The sequence below is a fragment of the Littorina saxatilis genome, linkage group LG9, assembly GCF_037325665.1.
Source record: "Littorina saxatilis isolate snail1 linkage group LG9, US_GU_Lsax_2.0, whole genome shotgun sequence".
NCBI lineage: Eukaryota > Metazoa > Mollusca > Gastropoda > Littorinimorpha > Littorinidae > Littorina > Littorina saxatilis.
The window spans coordinates 51,596,769-51,621,656 of record NC_090253.1 but is presented as its reverse complement, the minus strand read 5'-3'; the positions used below and the strand labels follow the sequence as shown (position 1 = coordinate 51,621,656).

Genomic DNA, 24,888 nt, shown 5'->3' with positions numbered 1-24,888 from the left:
CGCCCCCATTCTATACGGATAGTTTCGAGGTTGACCATGGGCAGCGCCATTTTGTTGTGAAATACGTCATCAGTTTGTGTACACAGGAAGTTGTGACATCCGTCACCCTATGGGAGGGGTGACGTCAAAATTGTTCATCTGTAGAAAGTTGTGAAATCCGTCACCCTATGGGAGGGGTGACGTCAAAATTGGTCATCACAGAGTTTGTGTAACACAGGAAGTTGTGAAATACGTCACCCTATGGGAGGGGTGACGTCAAAATTGTTCAACAAAAACATGATATGTCGCTTTGTGCAGGGTCAACTGCAACAAACTCAAACCGAGCCATTCATACCTAGCTGTATTTGAGTGACTTATATACCCGACATTTTTATTTCTTATCTTTAGCACAGGTGTAGGAAAAATCATGAACCAAAATGTTATTTATTTTCTAATTTAACATTTTTTTTACAAATATGACCATGGTCTTTTAAACATACAGTGACATTAAACATTGTTATGTTAAAAAAAAGAAAAAAGAAAAAAAGCTTTTGTGCACAAATCAGAAAATACATTGTACATTTTACCTACAGGCCAAACCGTGAGTGTCTGTGGCAAAGCCCGACCCAGGAAATTGCACTGATCTAAATTGTCAAGAACAGGCGCTTGCATTTGGATGTGTCCAATGATAGTAGGTTTGGTTGTGATCAATCAGAATAATGTAGGAATAAAAATGTATGACAGTTTAGTATGATGACATGTAATTCACATATGCTGAAATATGATATTATACATCATGTAATATTATTATGGCTGTTGCCATGACCATGAAACCCAACAAAGGTTTAATGTAATGTAATTCAAAATACCAAAACCGAGCACCTATTAATCTCGTCTTTGCGCGTGAAGATTGAGGCCGTCTGCCAGTAGCGGTTAGGTCATACAGTGGAACCCCTCTCTAGCGACCTTTAAAATGTTGACAAAAATCGGTCCTTGTGGAGGGGGGTCCTTATAGAGGGAGGGGGGCGGAGTCAGGGGGCCACAAAGAAAGTCAGATTTAAAAAAAAAAGAAAACAGAGAAGTTTGAGTTGCTGACGACCGTTCCCTCTGAAAGCAAACTGCTTCGATTTCATGTTTGTCCTTGGTGTCCACCAGTTCTGGTGCATGTACTACCCTGGCCAAGTTTCCTCTCAAGACATCAAAGAGACCGCCCCAGTATACTCTACAGCCTCTGGGCGAACCACCTCTCATAGCTAAAACTGGGTCAATGACCCCTGGGAAGAAGGTCAGTGTCTATAAAATTTTACTCCTAGGCCTGCGGCCAGGGGGGGGGGAGTATACCGGTACCATTTGAGAATCAGACCAAATGAGAATTGAACCATTTGAGAACATCCTTTTTTTTCAATCACTACATCGAAGGCCTGCGGCCCGGGGTTCACATGGGTTGGTTTGTTTGTTTGTTTCAAACCCACACCCATATACACACATTTCCCATTTAAACCATTTGTCGGCCCCCTGTCGATATTTATCGACTAAGTTCCTTGTCTTCTTCTTTCGTTCATTTGAAAGTCCAGTTTATTACTGCAAAGGTCATGCAGGGATAACAAAACAAGTCGCGTAAGGCGAAAATACAATATTTAGTCAAGTAGCTGTCGAACTCACAGAATGAAACTGAACGCAATGCCATTTTTCAGCAAGACCGTATACTCGTAGCATCGTCAGTCCACCGCTCATGGCAAAGGCAGTGAAATTGACAAGAAGAGCGGGGTAGTAGTTGCGCTAAGAAGGATAGCACGCTTTTCTGTACCTCTCTTTGTTTTAACGTTCTGAGCGTGTTTTTAATCCAAACATATCATATCTATATGTTTTTGGAATCAGGAACCGACAAGGAATAAGATGAAAGTGTTTTTAAATTGATTTGGACAATTTAATTTTGATAATAATGTTTATATATTTAATTTTCAGAGCTTGTTTTTAATCCGAATATAACATATTTATATGTTTTTGGAATCAGCAAATGATGGAGAATAAGATAAACGTAAATTTGGATCGTTTTATAAGTTTTTATTTTTTTTTACAATTTTTCGATTTTTAATGACCAAAGTCATTAATTAATTTTTAAGCCACCACGCTGAAATGCAATACCGAAATCCGGGCTTCGTCGAAGATTACTTGACCAAAATTTGAACCAATTTGGTTGAAAAATGAGGGCGTGACAGTGCCGCCTCAACTTTCACGAAAAGCCGGATATGACGTCATCAAAGACATTTATCAAAAAAATGAAAAACACGTTCGGGGATTTCATACCCAGGAACTCTCATGTCAAATTTCATAAAGATCGGTCCAGTAGTTTAGTCTGAATCGCTCTACACACACACACACACACACACACACACACACACACACACACACACAGGCACACGCACATACACCACGACCCTCGTTTCGATTCCCCCTCGATGTTAAAATATTTAGTCAAAACTTGACTAAATATAAAAACAAAATAAAAACACAGCCCTAGCTGTAGTGAGCAAATTTGTATCTAGGATAAAAACAACAACAACGAGTAACTCTCTAAAAAAATAGACACAAAAGAATTAAAGGCAAGAAACATCTACGCTACCTTATGCTAACCTCCACCAATATATATGCACAGCGAGTGACAAATATCAAATACACACACACATTTATATAACAACTATGTTATCATTGCTATCAGCTGAAAGGTGTTTTAATCGGTCAAAGTATTCCCTTCGAGCGTAGTTCCCTTGGGTCATTGCAAGCACGGATATATACCTCAAGGTAACGGCTTTTATGCGGGAGTCACACATACGCGACGCACGGACCGCGCATTGAAAATTAATCAAAAATGTAAAATAAGATTAGTGCGTCGTTGTGCGCCCAACTTTTGTCGCGGTTTGGTCACACATACGCGACGCACGGCCCGCGCATTGAACATTAATCAACAAGTCGCATAAGGCGAAAATACAATATTTAGTCAAGTAGCTGTCGAACTCACAGAATGAAACTGAACGCAATGCCATTTTTCAGCAAGACCGTATACTCGTAGCATCGTCAGTCCACCGCTCATGGCAAAGGCAGTGAAATTGACAAGAAGAGCGGGGTAGTAGTTGCGCTAAGAAGGATAGCACGCTTTTCTGTACCTCTCTTTGTTTTAACTTTCTGAGCGTGTTTTTAATCCAAACATAACATATCTATATGTTTTTGGAATCAGGAACCGACAAGGAATAAGATGAAAGTGTTTTTAAATTGATTTCGACAATTTAATTTTGATAATAATTTTTATATATTTAATTTTCAGAGCTTGTTTTTAATCCAAATATAACATATTTATATGTTTTTGGAATCAGATCGTTTTATAAATTTTTATTTTTTTTTACAATTTTCCGATTTTTAATGACCAAAGTCATTAATTAATTTTTAAGCCACCAAGCTGAAATGCAATACCGAAGTCCGGGCTTCGTCGAAGATTACTTGACCAAAATTTCAACCAATTTGGTTGAAAAATGAGGGCGTGACAGTGCCGCCTCAACTTTCACGAAAAGCCGGATATGACGTCATCAAAGACATTTATCAAAAAAATGAAAAAAACGTTCGGGGATTTCATACTAAGGAACTCTCATGTCAAATTTCATAAAGATCGGTCCAGTAGTTTAGTCTGAATCGCTCTACACACACACACACACACACACACACACACACACACACAGACACACAGACACACACACGCACATACACCACGACCCTCGTTTTGATTCCCCCTCGATGTTAAAATATTTAGTCAAAACTTGACTAAATATAAAAATGGAAAATAAGATCAGCGCGTTCTTGTGTGCCAAACTTATGTCGCTGTTTGGTACAATGCAACCCCCGTGTAAAGACCCCTCAATTTAAGACTTCCTCCCTTCTAAGACCTTAGTTTTTAAGATGTTCTGTTCAAATCCTCTGTAGATTTACTCCCATTTAAAGACCCTGACCTTTTTAAGACCCGTTTTTTCAGATTTGTTTAGATCGTAAAAGGGGGGGGGGGGGGGGTTCCACTGTAGAAGCTAGCGGGTTAACAACGAATACACAGCGTGTGGTCCGCGTGTGTCTGGTGTTGGTCTAGCGCGCTCTGCGCGTGTCTTGCGTCCTTCTAGCGTGTACATTCATAAGTCGAGCTCTGCGCACAATGTTGTGCATGCACCAAAAAGCCCAACGCACACAGCGAATAACAACAAATGACTTCCCCCTAAGGGCGGAGTCACACGGTACACACCATACACGACGCACGGCCCGCACACTGAAAAACTCGCAATTTTGGCCAGTGCGTTGTCATTCGCTGGGTGTGCGTCAATATATTCGTTACTCGTTCGTCGAGCGCGCTGGACCAACGCTATTCATTCGTTGTCATTCGCTCTGTGCGTTGCCGGGATTTTTGAGCATGCACAAAAATGTGCGCGGAGCTCGACAAATGAATGTACACGCCAAAAGGACGCCAGACACACGCAGAGCGCGCCAGACCAACACCAGCCACACGCGGAGGACACGCTGTGTATTCGTTGTCAACTGTCTAGCTTCTACAGTGGAACCCCCCTTTTACGATCTAAACAAATCTGAAAAAAACGAGTCTTAAAAGGACAGAGTCTTAAAATGGGAGTAAATCTACAGAGGATTTGAACAGAAAATCTTAAAAAACAAAGTTCGTAAAAGGGAGGAAGTCTTAAATTGAGGGGTCTTTACACGGGGGTTGCACTGTACCAGGGGTCTTTACACGGGGGTCGCACTGTACCAGGGGTCTTTACGGGGTCGCACTGTACCAGGGGTCTTTACACGGGGGTCGCACTGTACCAAGGGTCTTTACACGAAGGTCGCACTGTACCAGGGGTCTTTACACGGGGGTCGCACTGTACCAGGGGTCTTTACACGGGGGTCGCACTGTACCAAGGGTCTTTACACGGGGGTCGCACTGTACCAGGGGTCTTTACACTGGGGTCGCACTGTACCAAGGGTCTTTACACTGGGGTTGCACTGTACCAAGGGTCTTTACACGGGGGTCGCACTGTACCAAGGGTCTTTACACGAAGGTCGCACTGTACCAGGGGTCTTTACACGGGGGTCGCACTGTACCAAGGGTCTTTACACGGGGGTCGCACTGTACCAAGGGTCTTTACACGGGGGTTGCACTGTACCAGGGGTCTTTACACGGGGGTCGCACTGTACCAGGGGTCTTTACACGGGGGTCGCACTGTACCAGGGGTCTTTACACGGGGGTTGCACTGTACCAGGGGTCTTTACACGGGGGTTGCACTGTACCAAGGGTCTTTACACGGGGGTCGCACTGTACCAAACAGCGACACAAGTTGGGCGCACAAGAACGCACTAATCTATTTTTACATTTTTAATTAATGTTCAATGCGCGGGCCATGTGTCGCGTGTGTGTGACCAAACCGCGACTAAAGTTGGGCGCACAACCAGCGAGTTTTCGCGAGGAACAGGGTTGAGCTACGGTAGGGTCACTGCGCATGTCTGGTTTTTTTCTTCGCGGAAACGCTGTTGGGTTGTGTCCAGTCGCGTCCCTTGCAACAAGATGGCGACAAGCGCGTTACGGATTTACTGTTGTGGAGAGTTGATGGACGACGATGATGAACAAGCAGTACTCTTTTATTTTTGATGTGAATGTAATGCCAAAACATCGAACTATCGATTCGAACGTCAATGAAGAAGTGAGCGTGAAAATCGAGCGCAAAACAGCCGGGTAAAAGTTCAGGGCGCTAAAGTACATTTGAGCCGAAATCGCACCCAAACTCCTGTTGACCTCATTTCTTCCCAAAATAAACATCACTGCTAAAATAAATAATGCATTAAAACCAAGACAGTATCCAACCCAGTATCCTTAATTTTTGAAAGGCTAAGTGATTTACAACAAATGTCTTCTCACAATCCGTAACTTTGTCAAAAAATATTTGCAGAAGTTTCTCACCTCGCCTTGGCAGCCATTGTTACTGATTTCTTGAAGGAATGTGTGTTATCGTTGTCTAGGGTTTATTTTCTACGTCATTCCTTTGGACTTATCAGTTATTAAGAATCTAAATTGGATATTATCTTGTGGGTGTAAAGGATAAGAAGACAGACATGCACACAACGATCATCAACGATGCTTGGTGATTGATCTAAATTTAGACTCAGCTTTTATTCAGCTTCTGGCTTCTAACAAGATCTTCCAGGCATCTTCGGCATTGTGTTCTGTTCTCCTCTTCTTCTCATGTGGTTGTTCGGTGTTCCAGACGTAGCGCTCAGGCGCACTTTCCGTTCAGGTCACTGTTCCTTCACGCTTATTCGTCCACCTCTTCACCACTGGATTTCACATCATCCTCAAAGTTTCTCATCTTCTCATGAATTCGTAGCAGATTGTATAGGCCTAATGGATTGTTCACCGTCACATTCTCCGCTCACATTAAATAAATTGCAGAAACACCCTGTCTGCCTTTTGTTACTTTCATAAATAGTATCAGATGGAATTCTACTGAAGTCTCGAATTGTCACTTAGTCTTTCATTCCATGTTCGACTTCGTACGCTTCCAACGTCACTCTCTTCACGTAAACCGCGATGAATCTTCTTGGAACGTAGTTGCGTTAACTCCCGATTCGTCTGTCATCAAAACGACGAGTTGCAAGTCTTGCGGTCAAGCGAGACAAACAAGCGACCAAAGCCTGGAACAAATAGAATGTGTTAATATCAAGCAACTAACTAAATTTCTGATTATGTTCCCAAAACGAATCGTTGATGTTCGTTGTCATGAAAGTCAATTACATACATTCAATGAATTATGAATTCCACATCTTTTCCTTGTCCTAATTATGCCGCTTTCACATATTAGTATGCCTGTTACTTATTTGGTTTGAACGATAATTAATCTCGTGTACTTACTTCAAATTAAGCTAGTGAAAACGAATTCTTCGTTCTTGTGGACATGGAAGATGTTTCCTTTCCATCTCAGAATCGGTTAGAACTATTTTGCGTTGGTTATGAAATTCCTACATTTTATCACCAAGAAATAATCCTCCCGCCTTTCCCTTTATGGACCATTCAATCTAATTCTTCAAAGCTTCAGGTGTTCCTTTCTATTTTCCTACCTGTATTTCCTTTTCTTGTTAGCAAACAATAATATTCTAAACTCTGTTTTACTGCTTCTTGCTTCGGAATGACACACGTAAAATCCAGCTTACGTCATATGTGATTGATGACGTGAGTTATGTTACTCTGCGATATCTCGGTCACTCCAATGCGATAGAATGTTCTCGCGATAGTCTTGGTTGTCCTCAATCGTAGGTCGTTCTAATAAATCGTCACAAATGCCCATGGAAGGGGAAGATTGTACTCAATCTATCTTTATGGTTTATATAAAACGACTCTACACCGTTCAGAGCACCAATCAATTTTATTTTAACATAATAACAGGTTCAGATTCTACATGAGTTTTGAGACACAGATTGGTAGTCACTTCAATGGTTCACATCAACTCATTCATGAAGCCCGACTGAGATAGTCGGCCCCGATGTTGTCTTTCCCTGGAATGACTTTGATGGTGAATGAGTAGGGCTGCAGCTGTAGTGCCCATCTCATCAATCGAGGGTTGGTTAGCTTCATCCTCTGCAGGTATTGCAGTGGTTGATGATCGGTTTCAAGGGTGAAATGCTTCCCGTAGAGGAATCGTTCGAATTTCTGGATGCCCCAGACTGTGGCCAAACATTCCTTCTCAACAGTAGCATAATTCTCTTCTGCTCCTTTCAGTTTCTTGCTCGCGTACGCAATGGGTTGCAAACCCTTTCCTTGGTCTTGCATCAGCACGGCGCCCATGCCTCGATCAGATGCATCGGTTCTCAGGACGAAAGGAAGTTGATGATCGGGAATCATCAGTACTGGGTTTGCAGCCAGTTTCTGTTTCAGAGTTTCGAATGCTGTCTGACATTCTGGACTCCACTTCACTTTCTCGGGTTCTTGTTTCTTCGTTTTGTCTGTCAAAACTGCAGCGATCTCAGAGTACTGTGACACATAAGATCTGTAGAATCCGCTCAATCCCAAAAAGGCCCGCAGTTCCTTCTTTGTCTCTGGTGCTTTGGCTTTCAGGATCTGTTCAATCTTCTCGTCTTCAGGCCACTTCTTTCCATTTCCGATCTCGTGCCCGAGGTATGACAGATGGCTGAATCCAAAGTAGCACTTCGAAGGTTTGGCTGCCAAGTTCGCTTCTTTCAATCTCTGCAGGACTGCTTTAATCGATGCAATGTGTTCTTCCCACGTTGCGGATGCGATCAAAATGTCATCCATGAAGTGATGGACGTCTCTTCGGTTCAATGGTCCGAGAAGTTTTCTCATCATACGGTTGAAGATGCTGCCTGCTGTCTTCAAGCCGAATGGCATGTAGATCCATTGGAATGTGCCGAGTCATGTGCTGAAGGCTGTCTTGCACCGGTCTTCCTTAGCAATTGGTATCGCCCAATACCCTTTTGTGAGGTCTAGTTTGCTGAAATAGCGTGCTCCTGAGAGGTCTGCAAACAGGTGTTCCACGTCGGTGATTGGTTCCGTGTCGAACTCCACTACCTTATTGCATTCGCGGAAATCATTGCAAAACCGGACTGCTCCCGACAGCTTCTTTTTTACCAACACGATCGGTGAGGTGTACGCTGATGTAGCGGGTTCAATGACTCCTAGTTCGAGCATTTCTTTCACTTCTTTCTCTACAATCTCGACTTGAGAATGGGGTATCGGACGTGGCTTAACATACACTGGACGTTTGTCCGTCATCTTGATTGTACATGTTTCTAGGTCTGTGGGTTTTGGAACATCAGTCAAGTTCTCGTTGGCTTCTTCGCAAGCTTCCCGAACTTCTCTTTGTTGCTCCGCTGTCAACCCTGTACAGATATGTACATCTTTTCCAGTTTCGTTGCGTTTCGTCGCTGGCATGGGTATATGCGCGACGTTTTCTACATTTGCGTAGTATTCATCTTCGCGTTCTTCCAGATCAACCACCACGACTGCCACAACTTCTTCTTCTTCTTCGTCGACACCAGGGACTTCTTGTTCCAACATAATGTCTCTCTCATGGTACTGTCGAAGAAGATTGATGTGGTAGACTCGGGAAACTTTTCCCACTTTGACACGATAGTCAAACGAGTTGATCTTCTCTTCCACTAAGTACGGTCCTTTCCAAGCTAACTCCAGCTTGTTCCGTTTTGTGGGAAGCAGCAGCAGGACTCTGGTTCCTACAACGAATGCTCTTTTCTTGGCAAACTTGTTGTAGTATTGAGCCTGCCGTGTTGATGACTTGGCGAGATTCTCTCGCGCGATCTTGCAAGTTCCTTCAATACGATTCCGTAGTTCTGTCACATGCTCTGCCGTTGTTTTGATTTCGTCTGACGCATCTTCTTCCGTCCACAGTTGTCGTAGCACGTGCATAGGACCTTTCACTGTGCGACCGAACAAGAGTTCGAAAGGCGAGAATCCCAATGAGTCCTGTGGGACCTCTCGGTAGGCGAACAGCAAGGCTGGTAGGTATTGATCCCACTTCTTGGGTTGTTCAATAGTCAGCTTCTTGAGCATAGACTTGAGCGTACCGTTGAATCTTTCAACTAACCCATTGGCCTGGGGATGCCACGGGGTTGTGGTCAATCCCTTGATGTGGAGGAGTTGGTTCACTTGTTGCATCAACTCGCATGTGAACTGTTTTCCTTGGTCCGTCAGTATTTCATCTGGAATCCCTAATCTAGTCCAGAAATTCCATAGTGCTTCTGCTACGGTTTCAGCTCGGATGTCCTTCAAGGCGACAGCCTCTGGATAGCGAGTGGCGTAGTCTACCATTACGAGAATGTATTGTTTCTTGGACTCGGAGATAGGTTTGATGGGACCGATGAGGTCTACTGCCACTCGTTTGAACGCCGTATCGATAACGGGCATCTTCCCTAACGGCACACGTTTTGTGCGTCCTTTCGGTGTCGTCCGTTGACAAGTGTCACACGACATGCAGTATCTTCTGATATCTCCCACCATTCCGGGCCAGTAGAAATCCTGCCAAACTCTCTCACGTGTCTTCTTGTGACCTAAGTGGCCAGCCATAGGAGTATCGTGTCCTACGCTGAGCACCTTACTTCTCCTCTGTATCGGGACCACCACTTGCTGATGCGTTTTTCCATATTTGTCTATATACTGTCGATACAGTATGCCTTTGACATGGACGAACGTGACCCTTCCTTTCACGATCTTCGTCTCTGCGAGAACGTGTAGTCTGTTCAGCGTGTGGTCTTCTCGTTGTTCTTTCTTCAGATCTACTGATGAAAACAACTGGTCAGTTTCTGGAAATGTTGGAGTCTTTTCTTGTTCCTCCATTTCTCTTCTCTCTTCTTGTCGAGTAGTGACAGCGGCAGCCGTCTCTTTCAACTCTGGATTCCTGATAGGATATACAGGAGTCTCTTTTCTTGCCGATCCCACACCCATCTTGTTTCCAATGAGTACAGGATGGACAGGGTTTTCCATCACGCTTACCTCCGTTTCTCCTACGAAGTAAGGTGTATCGAGATGTATCTTGGCGGTCCGCAGCGTTTCTTTCACATTCTTCTTCGCCAACGTCGTTTCTCTTACTTGAGATGAAATCTTCCCTTCTGGGACTAGATCTGCATCGACGATGATTGACGTGCTTCCTGTATCTCTGTATGCGGTCGCAGGTTTTCCTTCAACTAATACCTGTGAGAACTTCGTGAAGTTTTTCTTCTCACAGACGTCACACAGCATGTCGTAAGACGATCTTTGAAAATTCTGTTCATCTTCTTGCATCGCTGCACCAGCTTCTTCTTTCTTCTTTAGTTTCGGACAGTCGTATCTGAAATGTGGACCCTGACAAAAGTAGCAGGAAACCTTTGGCTTTGAGTTTGATCCTTCTTTCTCATCGGATCTTCTTCCATGGTCCCGACCATTCTTTCCTTTGTCATTGTAGCCTCGTCTTCCATTTCCTCTTTCTTCATTCCTCCTTCCTTCTTTCCCCTTCTCTTCATTGCTCTTTCCTTCAAGTGTCCGTACTTTCCGAATTGAACTTGTTCTGGCTTCATCGTATCGTACCCACAACTTGATGACATCATCGATGTTTCGGGGTTCTCTATCTTTGACGTATGTGACTAGTTCTGGTGGCATGTTGTCGAGTATCTGCTCTTGTAGAAAAATGTCTTTCAAATCCTCTACAGTGCCTCCTTTCTCGGACATTTCTATCCAGCGGTCCAGGTACAATGAAATTCGCGTTATGTACTCTGTGCTACTTTCATCCTGGTTCTTCCGCGTGCGTCGGAATTTCTCCCTGTATGATTCTGCAGTAATCTTGCATCGCTCCAACAGCGTCTTCTTCAGAAGATAATAATTACCTGCATCCTCGTTCTTCATTCTGGCGTAAGCAATCCTTGCTTGTCCTTTCAGTAGTGAAGACATTTTCACAGCCCATGTTGCTTCCTCCCAATTGTAGCTCATTGCATGTCTCTCGAACTGGAGTATGAAAGATTCGATGTCATCTTTATCTTCCAAGAAAGGTAGCTTAGCTTGGTAGTTGTCTCGAGATCTAGGTTCATCGTTGCGGTTGTTATTCCGGTTACTGTTTTCACCGGTATGTTCAGCTGTAGCTCGAGCTAATTCGACTTGAATTCGAAGTTCTTCGAGACGAGCTCTTTCTTCTCGTTCTAGTCGACGTTCTTCTTGCTCGCGCTGACGTTCTTCTTGTTCGCGTTCGCGTTGACGTTCTTCATTTTTCTGTTGAAGAACAAATTCGCGCAACTCAGTACCTGTCAACTCCAAGAGCTTTCCTTCTTCCAAGAGTTCTTTCGTGCGTTCGAGTGCTGTCAATTTCTGGTTGGTTGCACACGTATTTATCTCGCCATTTTCTTCTGTGTCTTCTCTGTCTGCCAGTGCCAGATTATTTTCTCGCTCAAAGCGAGCTGCTTCGGACCCGCGCGTGTTCATCTTGATGTCGTCGTAAACGAAAATTCAAATTCCCGATTGATAACACGGACGAAATTAAATCGCGCTTCCGAAAAGCAAAAACTGTGCCTTACACAGCCGTTATAATGCTTACACTTATTGTAATGCAAAATATGTGACTTTAGTCTCAATTTCGTACCCGGCCCGGTCGCGAAAACTATTGACTAAATCTGCCACCCACGTCAACTTGACGAGCTGAATTGTATGGTGTTCAAACTTAGAACAGCTATGTTCTGTCGTGTAACCACTCTACGATTACTAATAACTTTTACCATTCATTCTTTATAGTCGAGCTTCTGGTAATCAGAGAAGCATAAAATATACTAACCCTTAGTTGCTGATTAATCTTAGTCTACTTGACCGTTCTGATTGATCCTAGCAGGTTAAATATACATGCATCTACTCTGTCTTTATTCTACAGTCACACCAGACTTTGAATATTACCAGAACACACTATATAAATTACGGAACTATCCTACAATCCCGATTTATGTTTCCGTTGGTTTTCATCCAGAAAAGAAATATCAGAGCCGTTTCTTTACATTCTGGCTACCCAACACAACCGAACAGATCTCTCTGTTGGGTCGTAATTTACTACGTTGAGTTAATCAACTTTCCCATGGACTAGACCTGACGCTACAGTTAATTAGTGATACTTTATTTATTTAACAAAAGTGATGATGATGAGATGAATTACATACACACAACACACAAATTCATATCCCAAATTTAGCGATCCCCGGACGAGCCATCCATTTGTTACTGATTTCTTGAAGGAATGTGTGTTATCGTTGTCTAGGGTTTATTTTCTACGTCATTCCTTTGGACTTATCAGTTATTAAGAATCTAAATTGGATATTATCTTGTGGGTGTAAAGGATAAGAAGACAGACATGCACACAACGATCATCAACGATGCTTGGTGATTGATCTAAATTTAGACTCAGCTTTTATTCAGCTTCTGGCTTCTAACAAGATCTTCCAGGCATCTTCGGCATTGTGTTCTGTTCTCCTCTTCTTCTCATGTGGTTGTTCGGTGTTCCAGACGTAGCGCTCAGGCGCACTTTCCGTTCAGGTCACTGTTCCTTCACGCTTATTCGTCCACCTCTTCACCACTGGATTTCACATCATCCTCAAAGTTTCTCATCTTCTCATGAATTCGTAGCAGATTGTATAGGCCTAATGGATTGTTCACCGTCACATTCTCCGCTCACATTAAATAAATTGCAGAAACACCCTGTCTGCCTTTTGTTACTTTCATAAATAGTATCAGATGGAATTCTACTGAAGTCTCGAATTGTCACTTAGTCTTTCATTCCATGTTCGACTTCGTACGCTTCCAACGTCACTCTCTTCACGTAAACCGCGATGAATCTTCTTGGAACGTAGTTGTGTTAACTCCCGATTCGTCTGTCATCAAAACGACGAGTTGCAAGTCTTGCGGTCAAGCGAGACAAACAAGCGACCAAAGCCTGGAACAAATAGAATGTGTTAATATCAAGCAACTAACTAAATTTCTGATTATGTTCCCAAAACGAATCGTTGATGTTCGTTGTCATGAAAGTCAATTACATACATTCAATGAATTATGAATTCCACATCTTTTCCTTGTCCTAATTATGCCGCTTTCACATATTAGTATGCCTGTTACTTATTTGGTTTGAACGATAATTAATCTCGTGTACTTACTTCAAATTAAGCTAGTGAAAACGAATTCTTCGTTCTTGTGGACATGGAAGATGTTTCCTTTCCATCTCAGAATCGGTTAGAACTATTTTGCGTTGGTTATGAAATTCCTACATTTTATCACCAAGAAATAATCCTCCCGCCTTTCCCTTTATGGACCATTCAATCTAATTCTTCAAAGCTTCAGGTGTTCCTTTCTATTTTCCTACCTGTATTTCCTTTTCTTGTTAGCAAACAATAATATTCTAAAATCTCTGTTTTACTGCTTCTTGCTTCGGAATGACACACGTAAATCCAGCTTACGTCATATGTGATTGATGACGTGAGTTATGTTACTCTGCGATATCTCGGTCACTCCAATGCGATAGAATGTTCCCGCGATAGTCTTGGTTGTCCTCAATCGTAGGTCGTTCTAATAAATCGCCACAGCCATCTTGGAACTGGAGAGACCCTACGCAGGAAGCAAGGTTGAAAGTTGGTTAACCGGTGACGTCACTCCAGTCGTACCGGACCGAGTTTTTGCGACCTCCGGTTCGACTCGAGTCACCTTAGTTGACGCTAAAACTCGCTCAACGACGCACTGATCTTATTGGCTCACGTAAGTGTAGCCTATGCGATGATAAACTTTGTCTGTCTGTGCGTGCGTGCGTGCGTGCGTGTGTGTGTGATAGAAACTTTAACATTTCCGAGTCTATGGATAAAGCTCGCATAAGAAGATTACGTCTCGGTCAAAAGTGTTTGACGTGTGTGATAGAAACCATTTGAAGACGTCACATTATGACGTAAGAGGGTTAGACGTCACGCAAAGGAATTACTGAAAGTCTCGGTCATTGTTATTGTGAGCGGGCCGAGACTAATTGGCAGATCCAGGGTCTCGCTTTCTTGCACAGTTTCACCTTGCTTTCTGTGTGTGCGTGTGTGTGTATGTGTGACGGAGTGATTGAGTTTGTGTTACTGTTTGTCGATTTCTTACGTGAGCCTTGAAGGCTTCGCCTCTTGTTTTCTATTATTGATCAATTTTCAATGCGCGGGCCGTGCGTCGCGTAGGTGTGACTCCCGCACAAAAACGCATGAACATGGACGAAATTAAATAATTCATCAGTATATCAACGTCCTATAGATAGATAATCTAAAATGCAAAGCCTGGCAACAAAGTAAATAAATATAAACAACTAGATGACTGTGTGTGAGATAAAGAAAGTTGAAACATAAAAAAAATACATTTGGTACTCACCAACACAAGGACAGCACGGAAAAACGCAAAGTCAAATGTTTGCAAAAACCTCAATAGGGGAACATGGGACTTTGTCTTTACTGTCTTTGTGTTGGTGAGTACTGATTTTTATTTATTTATTTTATTTTTATTTTTTTAACACAAAGTAATTAGAGAAGTCATTCTGACAGAGAATGCAGAGTTCAGTGCCTACAAAGTAAGATCAAGACAAAATAACAAGACTCACGAAGGATACATTAAGAAAAGGTAAACAACGCAAATTTACATATCAGGCAAATATATCTGCTTATCATGAGGACAGTGTGTGTGTTTGCGTGTGTGTAAGTTTGTGTTAATGTGTGTGTGTGTCTGTGTGTGTGTGTGTGTAAGTATGTGTCAAGGTGTGTGTGAGTGTGTGTGTGAGTGTGTGTGTGAGTGTGTGTGTGTGTGTGTGTGTGTGTGTTGTTGTTTGTTTCTTTCTTTTGTTCTTTGCTTGTTTGTTTAAGTATTTTTGTGGGGTGTGGGGGAGGTGGTACAGTATACGGAAACAGTGTCTTGCAAACAAATATCTCGCTTACGGGTCTCACGCTTTCGGAATAGATACTCACCAATGACTATAACGTATCTGTCATTTTTTAGCATTGTTTGCAGTACGTTATACATTCTGAAGAATTTTGAAAAGACATTATGCAAATCTAGGTCAGTAGAGTTGCATCGATAATGTATACAAAAATCTATATGATGCCTATAGGGCAAATTTAACATCTGAATGTATACTCCCTGGTGTTGATTATTTAAAAGACATAAAAGCGCTTAACTATGACGACAATTATGAACCAAAAACAACAATAATATAGTCAATACTCTCTTGTAACCCTTTCTTGACTTATTTACTTATTTCATTTTCATTTTCTTTACAGGCAGGGAGTATCCTTCTCCATCTGTCATTTTTCACAATGAAATCCAAACATTCTGTTATCATATACCAACATGTACTTATATAATACAAACTATTTTCCTATAATTACAATAATCCCAATTCTTAATCATATTCTATGTCATTTATATTTTCATTCATAATATTAAATTCCTTAACAGTAATTCATAATTAACAATACATAACATTTCTAATGGGTTTTTCTACTCGTACATTCCTACACACGTTTGTGCAATAGCATTAAGAACATTAGCATAATCAACAACTGCGTGTACATATTAAGAACCATGTTCAGCAGCAAATAAAAACTCATAAAATATCATATTTAATTTCACGTTGTATTTAACATAAAACTTCTCCTCAACATTTGTTAATATCCTTTTTAGTAATACCAAAAAATGCTCAATATCATCTGTTCCACCAAAAGAATATGTATAATCCACACTAGGAGATTTACCCATTTTAAACAACAAAATATGAGTGGGGTATATATAATGCAGATTGATATTCCTAATGCAGCATATTTGTTAAATGTTTATTTTATTAGATCGGTTACTCATATCCTGTGTTTTTGTACGAGTTCAAACACAACTTTTACTGTTCTAAAATCGTACTAAAATTAGTTGTGCTATTCTTCTTCTTTTTTTTTTTTTTTTCGGGGGGGGGGGGGGGGGGGTTGTACGTTACAATTTACAAATCTGTGGTGGTTTCAAGAACATTTCGGTGTGTAAAATAGTTTGTAATTTTTATTGATTTTTCCATATCTCGTTGTTTGCATGTTTACTACGTATCCAGTTGCGGTTCGTACTGCGTTGAATAGAAACAAATGTGCAGGCTTATTTCCAATTCTTTCACAGACATTCTGAAACGATTATTTTAATTAAGACTAACATTAAAACAGGAACAAGAGACTGCAGGTGAGAAGAACAGGAACAAGATAACAGTGAAAATGTACTGACCAGTACCAGAAACACGAACAATTAACATGGACCGGTTTGGACGATTGTCTTCGTCAGCAAATACAATACTAATACAAGAAGAAGCAACAGAAAGAAAAAGAAGAAATCAGAAAGGAAGAGGACAGACAGCAAATAACGTTATCCTAAAAAAAAAGAACAAAGTCTAGGAACAGGGTCTTGAGGAAAATGACGTGCAAAAATAAAACGTAATAATAAACGTAAACTGAAGAGTATGTGTGTAAAGAAAGTAGTCTGGGTTTAGAATATATTAAGTGGGGTAAGAAAGTGATGGTAAGAGGGGCGGGTAGGAGGGGGGGGGGGGGGGCGAGAGAGAGAGAGAGAGAGAACGGGAGATAAAAATAACGATTGAACTGTATTGTACAATGATAAGGGTTAGAGGCTATTGTATATAATATCGCTCGCATTTCAATCTTTAAAAAAGCAACTGGTGTAAATCTGGTAGGACACAACAATCCATGCATTATTCTCTATCGTTCTAACCAAACGTGCAAATATCATGTAAATCGTTGCAAACGGTGCGTCTGTCCAGAGACCTGCTTGTCCACTGCTTATGATGCCAAAGTCACCGAGACAAACGTCATTATGGAAACACTTTTGCGCCTATTGTTTCCCCTGGGAGAATTGTTTTTAAACTAACACGTCAGTTAGTTGTTGTTGCTTTTAGGGTCCAGCGGACCATATAGGCCAAATCAGGACCCCAACTAACACGTCACAGGGCCGGACCAAATGAGTTGAAAGGGGGGGGGGGGGGTTCCTCCTTTTTTGGGGGGGCAAATCAGCGAAGTGGCGAAGCCACAAGCGCGCGCCTGCAAAGTAGGCGCGCGAACTAGGGGGGTTCGGGGGTATGCTCCCCCGGAAAATTGTTGAAAAACAGTTAAAATCTGTGCAATCTGGTGCATTCTGGGCCTTGTTTTGAGGGTTAAGAGCAGCATTGTTTTGGTGCTAAAACTATTGAATAAAATTTGTTAGAGACACACACAAAATTTATTTAAAAAAAACAACACTCAAAGCAAGGTACATGCTTTTTCCAGGGGTAGGGTTCCGGAACCCCTGGAACCCCCCCCCCCCCCCCCCCCCCCCCCCCCCCCCCTGGGTCCGGCCCTGCGTCATATGCTATACTCTCTAGGATGAGGTTTCTTTGCTTTGACGTCAACTATTGCACGAGGTTTTGGAAGAGAACGAGGATCCAAAGGAAGCGTCTTCAATTTGCACGCCTTGACGTGTTTAGTAAAATCCACTAAGTACAGTATGTAGGATCAAAATAATACTACATGGCTTGCTGTGTCGTAGGAGATTTACACTCGTTGCTTTTTCAAATATTGAAAAGCTCGCTTTCGCTCGCAGGTGAATATTTTTAAAAAGCAACTCGTATACATCAGGTATGACACAGCAAGCCATGTACTATTCACTCTTTCTACATTTCAAATAAACAGCTTATAATATCACATTAAAAATAACACTCGATAATTACATTCCTATAAACACGTTGCAAATACGTTGTAATCATTATTGTTTAAAGTCATACGACGCCAGGGGTTTCAATCATCACTCAGTAAATGTTTTCCTTTCTGAATTAAAGTCCATATTAGGTGCCTCTGAAAGTTGGACAACTCATCATCAACATAGGCTGCATTAAGATACTTCAAACCATTAATTTGACTTGTTTATTTCAAATCTTCTATCTAGCGCCATCAGGAGGCTAATAATGCCACTAATTGCATGATGTCAAATAAAAAACTGCAGAGCAGCCAGGGTGTTCTCTAGCGGTAAGCATTCAAACAAAAGGTTGTTAGACATGCATGTACAAAAACTGGAGGTGTGTCTGGTAAGAAGCTGATCGTTTACCGGAGCTGGACAGTGCCTATACAGCATGACTTCCCTTCTTTGTCTCTGTTAATCTAGGGAGAAAATATCCAGCGATATTTCTCCGTAGGCCTAAAGTTCGGCCATGACCTAGGCAAAATAACTTGGGGAAGAAGTGAAGGTCGCAATGGCGGTTGGTTGAACGGAGCTCGATGACTGTGAGGATTTTCGTTAAACTACAGTGCAAGGGAAGCAGTATGGACTCTGATATTGTGCACATCTAAACGTTCTACACATGTGGTCAATTCTCAGTGATTTTTGATGTGATGCAAGTGAGTTCTCTTCGTCTTTGTCTAAAATCGAATTGAAGTGTAACTGATTCGGGTCAAGGATGAACTGTCATCTGTAGTCTAAATATTGCTCGTGCAATGTAAAAGACCACTGCACGCTTCACGCCTTTCATTGTCAACAGTGTGGCCTACTGACCTATTGACCAATTGCTAAACAACATTCACGCTCGTACGTGTCACGGAGCCACGGTTTTCAGTCGCCAGCTGTAGACAATACCCTTGCAACACTCTTGCAGTGTCACAGTGGCGTCTGCTGTTAACATTTTCTTTTGAAAACATTACCTGAATATCTGTACGATCCTTCCCAATGTCGACACCGGACCGCGACCGCGACCGCGAGACAGGCAAACGACCAGCTGTATCTCCTCTATCTGACGACGGCGAGGCAAAGCGACCTTGTGATAGCTTCATGTCTGATTCAGACCCTGAAACCACAATCATTAACCCTACGTACTTGAACAGCACTGCATTGGACGCCCCCATTCAACCACCAGATATGTCCAACCTAAAAGAACAGCTCAAGAATGCACTTATTGATCCGGAACTGATAGAACTCTTATCCAAGGCCCTGGCGGTTGAGGTCAGGAAGGAGATAGCCGACCTCCGGGTCATATTAGCGGCCAAGGACAAGGAGATCCTTCAGCTGAGGGAGCAGTTCGACGACCTCGAGCAGTACAGCCGACGAAACTGCATTAGGATCAGTCCAATCCCTGAGCTCGAGTCCGAGAATACAGACAACATCGTCAAGATTGTGGCGAAGAGCATTGGCGTCGACCTGAAGGACGTGGACATCGACCGGAGTCACCGCGTCGGGAGGAAACCTGCCCCTGGCCAGCCCTCTCAGCGCCCCATCATCGTGAAGCTGACGTCTTACCGCAGCAAGGCGACCCTGATGAAGGCCCGGAGGAACCTGCGTGACGTGGACTCCAGCAAGCTCTTCCCAGACGCCAGTTGGCCCGCGCTCCCTTCCCGCGACGGCAGGGGGGCCCGAGGCGCGTCAAAGATCTTCATCAACGATGATCTTACCAAGACGCGCGCCGCCGTGGCCAGTAAAGCTCGCCAGTTGAAAGTGAGCAAGTCGCTGGACGACACTTGGTGCAGAGACGGAGTCGTCTTTGTGAAGAAACACAACACAGTAAACCGCATCACAACCATGCGCGAACTGGAAGCCTTGGTGTAGTGCCAACCTTGGTGCCAGCCTTGGTCACCTAGTTCTCTCCTTCACTAACTGTACGGTCACGTCACAATCCATCTAGGTGTGTGCGCGTGTGTGTGTGTGTGTGTGTGTGTGTGTGTGTGTGTGTGTGTGTGTGTGTGTGTGTGTGTGTGAGTGTGAGTGTGTGTGTGTGTGTGTGTGTGTGTGTGTGTGTGTGTGTGCAGGAAAATGAAGAATACAACACATAAACTATAAAGAGACAAATACTGAACTTTACACTGCAAATGTTTTGAAGTGTACATCTTGTCACAATCACACCATTTCTCATAGTCAACGTGCATGTGCCTGAGAATCATACCTGTAACCCCTCCCCCACTCCCCTCACCTGCCCAGGTCAGTGTATAGAGCGCGCATTCTCCACTCTGACCACGCGTTAGTACGTGCCACTGTGCCAAGAAACTGAACTGACACCAGTCTTGCTTTGTGGTACAAGTGTATGCGCACCCCAAATATCGGAACTGATGATACGTATAGTATGTGTACGTGCGCCGAGTGTGAGTGGATACGTGTGTGTGTTTGTGAGTGTGTGTGAGTGCCAGCGTGTGTACGTTTGTGTGTGTTTGTGGGGGTGGAGCGTGTGTGCGCGCACGCGCGTTTGTGTGCGTGTGTGCGTGGATGATTGGGTGGGGGTAGTGTTATGTGTGCGTGGGTATGTGTACGTGTGTGTATGTGTGTGTGTGTGTGTGTGTGTGTGTGTGTATGTCTGTGTGCGAGTGAGTTGTGTGTGTGTGTGTGTGCATGTGAACGACCGGGGGTAAGTGTCGTGTTTCGACGCATGCCCGCGTGCGAATCTTTTCATTGCTTTAAATACTTAGATTCGACTTTGCCGTGTCAAACCACTGTTAACATGTAATGTATCCAAAGCTTTGTCAACATCGTTGTAATACAAGTATGTATAGTCTTATAGTGAATGCATAATACTTTTGTTTATATGTCTTCACCCTTGCCATGGTCACTTCGTTTTACCTTCTCATTTTTCATGATCGTACCGGCTACATCAACTTAACTTACACCACATCGTCCAACTCTTGTGTTAATACTTTAATACTTTAATACTCAAAATAATGTACATAGCTGTGCCTAATTCAAATGCTACTCATATTTCACCCTGCTGTATAACACATGCAATATTGTGTATTTGACGTAGAATGTCTTCACAGCCATCCGTGTGACCTATTCACTTACCCGATAATCATATCACCTTCGTATCCATTTACTTTACTTTGTCTTGAAAACACATTTATTCTTTATTCTTCCTTACTCTCCTTCTTACTTGTGTTCTGTATAAAGTCATGCTCTGTTTCCCCAGAGGCTATGTGAGAGCTAGCCTCTGTCCCTTGTGCAGCCACTTTTCCCGTTGTTCGGCGTGGGGTAGAGTACCACCGTTTCGGCCCTGGATTTTAAGCATGTACTTCAGAGATGCCATTACCTAAATGCCTGTTGATTTTCTAACTTCCAGGGCTAGAGTCGGTGGTTTCTGTTCCAAGGCGGCAACTCTCTCACAGAAAGTATTATTTTACAATGTTCTTGATGCTTGTATAGCAATAGCCATAGTTGTTAGAAGAGGAAATGGTGTGAACTTAGCTATTGTATTATGGTCTCTACACTTCGTCTATAGTTACAGTCCCAACGAATCGCGACAAAATAACTCTGAAAAGGACTCAGTAAATACTAGCAACCGTGAAGTACGCTCGATTCCTATAAGTACGCTGTTTTGTTTTGTAATATTAGTTTTTTTAGTCTTGAAACTGATGTTATGTGGGGACATTAATCCGAATCCGGGACCAGTTTCTCCGTTAGAAAAAGGTGAACTTATAGTAGCACACTTAAACACCAGAAGTTTGAGGAACAAACTTGATATTGTGGAAAGTGAAATTAGAGATTTTGACATAGTAACTTTATCTGAGACTTGGTTACCTGCTGGTAAGATGCAAGACCAATTTAATATTAATGGTTTCCATCCACTTGTGCGGAGAGACAGACCAGACGGAGCACACGGTGGTGTGGCAATATATGTTAAAGATTACTTATGCTGTAAAGAGAGAACAGATCTTTTGATTCCTAACCTTGAAGCCACATGGATCGAAACCAAATTGAATCAAGAAACTATATTGATAGGCTCGTTTTACCGGCCTCCTAGTGCCCCTGTTGCTTATTGGCAACTGATCGATTCTTCTATTAAACAAGTTATGGCCACCCCTCACAAATTCATAATTCTTGGTGATTTTAATTCCGATTTTAATGACAACCCACCAAAGCAACTCACAGACATTTTGTATCTGAATAGCTTAAAGCAACTAGTTACAAGTCCCACACGGATAACTGAAGATACGTCCACCTGTATCGACCTGATTATTACCCCAAGCACTGACATTGTTGATAAAGTAGAAGTTATTCCTCCCATTTGTAGTGATCACTCCGTACCAGTCGTTTATTTAAAGCATCATTTGAAGAAAAGATCACACTCAAAAAGAACGATTTTAGATTATAGCAAACTAGACGGTCAAAAGTTAATAGTTGAGTTACAGAAAATTGATTGGTCAAACATAGTGACTCTAGAAGATATTCATACCGCAGCTTCTCTTTTTTCGGAGCAGTTGTATTCGATCGTGAAAACCTGCTTGCCTGTCAAGGAAGTCACCATTCGGGAGGGAGACACACCCTGGATCACATCATATATTTTGAAATTAAAAGACCGAAAAAGATTTATTCATACTATTGCTGTGCATGTAGACACACCACAAGCTTGGGAACTCTTTCGTAAGATAAGGAACCAATACACAGATGCTATTCGAACGCGAAAGAAACAATATTTAGAGGAACTTGACCGGTCCGTATCTGATCCAAAGAAATTTGGTCAGAAGCAGTGGTGGAAGTTAGTTAACAGGTTTATGGCAAAGAAAGGCTCAGACCAAAACGAAATCCCGCCACTAACAGTTGATTGTAAAACCTATTTTGAAGACCAGGAAAAGGCTGAATTATTTAATATGTCTTTTGTTAAACAATCAGAAATAAACGACACAAACGATAATGTTCCCGATATAGATAATGCTGATTTTTTTGTCGACGATATGGTCGTGACTTCTGAAGAAGTGAAAAGTGTAATAGAAAGTCTTGATACATCTAAAGCTGTCGGGCCTGATAAAATTCATAATAAGATTCTTATTGCAAGTTTACCTATAATAGCAGAACCTCTATCTATTTTATTTACAAGATCATTAAATGAGGGCGTATTTCCAAGCATATGGAAAACAGCACACATAACACCGATATTTAAAAAGGGGGATAAAGGAGACTGTTCAAATTATCGTCCCATCTCACTCTTAAGCTGCGTAGGTAAAGTCCTTGAAAAATGTGTTCAGAAACATGTGTTTGATTATTTTGTATCGAATAACATAATCACACCTTCCCAGTCTGGTTTTATTCCCGGTGACTCCACTGTGTACCAGTTAACATGCCTATATAACGACTTTTGCAAGTCACTCGACGACAGCATTACTGTCCAGGCAATCTTTTTCGACATTTCCAAAGCATTTGACAGAGTCTGGCACAAAGGTCTTTTGAGAAAGTTATTTGCACTAGGGATTCGAGGTCAGATGTTTAATTGGTTGCAAAACTATTTAACTGATCGAAAACAAGCAGTGGTGCTTAAAGGAAGTATGTCTAGCTACTTACCTGTGCAAACAGGCGTTCCACAAGGCTCTATTCTAGGACCTCTCCTTTTTTCTGGTTTACATTAACGACATAGTTGATAACGTTGAATCCATTATTTAAGCCTGGAAAATTCTCAGATGCGAACAGATATTTTTAACTCAGATCTTGAAAAAATCGACCAGTGGGCTAGTCAGTGGAAAGTTAAATTTAATCAAAGTAAAACAAAACTTCTGAATATAAGCAGGAAAAGGAATCCAGATTACATCCCTTTGAACTTCGGTGGCACAATTTTACAAGAAACTGAAAGTCATAAACATCTTGGTATTATTATTCAGAATAACGGTAAGTGGGAGTTACATATTAAATCTGTTATAGCAAAATGCCGTACGCTAGTAGCTTGCTTGCGATCTTATAAATATAGACTAGGCAGAAAAGCTTTAGAAACAATGTATAAATCCTTCATATTGCCACATTTTGATTATGCTGATGTTCTCTGGGACAACTGCCCTAAGGAGTTAGCCACCGAGCTCGAAAGTATTCACTTAGATGCAATTCGAACCATTGTTGGAGCAGTCCGCGGTACAAGCCATCAAAAATTGTACGATGAGTCAGGCTTTATTTCATTACTAGAGAGGCGAAAACGTCATAAATTGATATTATTTCACAAGATCGTTCACCGCAAGGTGCCAAACTACTTATTAGCGATATTGCCACCATTGATATCAACTAATAACCCATATCACCGGCGCAGACCTCTAGACAGGAAAGTTCCATCGTTTAAAACTGAATTATATAGAAACTCATTTCTCCCATCTACTACACAACTCTGGAATTCTTTACCAGACTATATAAAACTTAGTGATTCCCTAAGTGAATTTAAGCACTTTTTGTCAAAAAACGATTTAAGTCCGCCGTGTTATTTTTATTCTGGAGATCGCATGTCACAAATAATTCACTGTAAGCTCAGGTTATATATAAGTGATCTCAATAACGATCTAGTGAGACGTCACGTTGCTACAGATGCATCTTGTGACTGTGGATTCCCGTCCGAATCCGTA

General features: G+C 42.1%; 1 protein-coding gene and 2 long non-coding RNA genes across 3 annotated transcripts in view; 1 reads left to right on the top strand and 2 right to left on the bottom strand.

Annotated features, from left to right (window-relative positions):
• LOC138976412 (uncharacterized) overlaps nt 1-24,888 on the top strand; it is a 556,176-nt gene that overhangs the window by 86,079 nt on the left and 445,209 nt on the right. The gene's annotated exons all lie outside the window — the stretch shown is intronic.
• Nucleotides 6,141-7,387, bottom strand: LOC138976383 (uncharacterized). The gene is made up of 2 exons (XR_011458973.1): nt 6,911-7,387; nt 6,141-6,693 (listed from the first exon to the last, which is right to left on the bottom strand). It is a non-coding gene; the product is annotated as an uncharacterized lncRNA (long non-coding RNA).
• LOC138976943 (uncharacterized) lies at nt 8,426-13,744 on the bottom strand. The gene is made up of 2 exons (XM_070349837.1): nt 13,681-13,744; nt 8,426-13,463 (listed from the first exon to the last, which is right to left on the bottom strand). Exon 2 carries the CDS (start codon nt 11,972-11,974, stop codon nt 8,426-8,428), a length of 3,549 nt encoding a protein of 1,182 aa, XP_070205938.1. The 5' UTR covers nt 11,975-13,463; nt 13,681-13,744.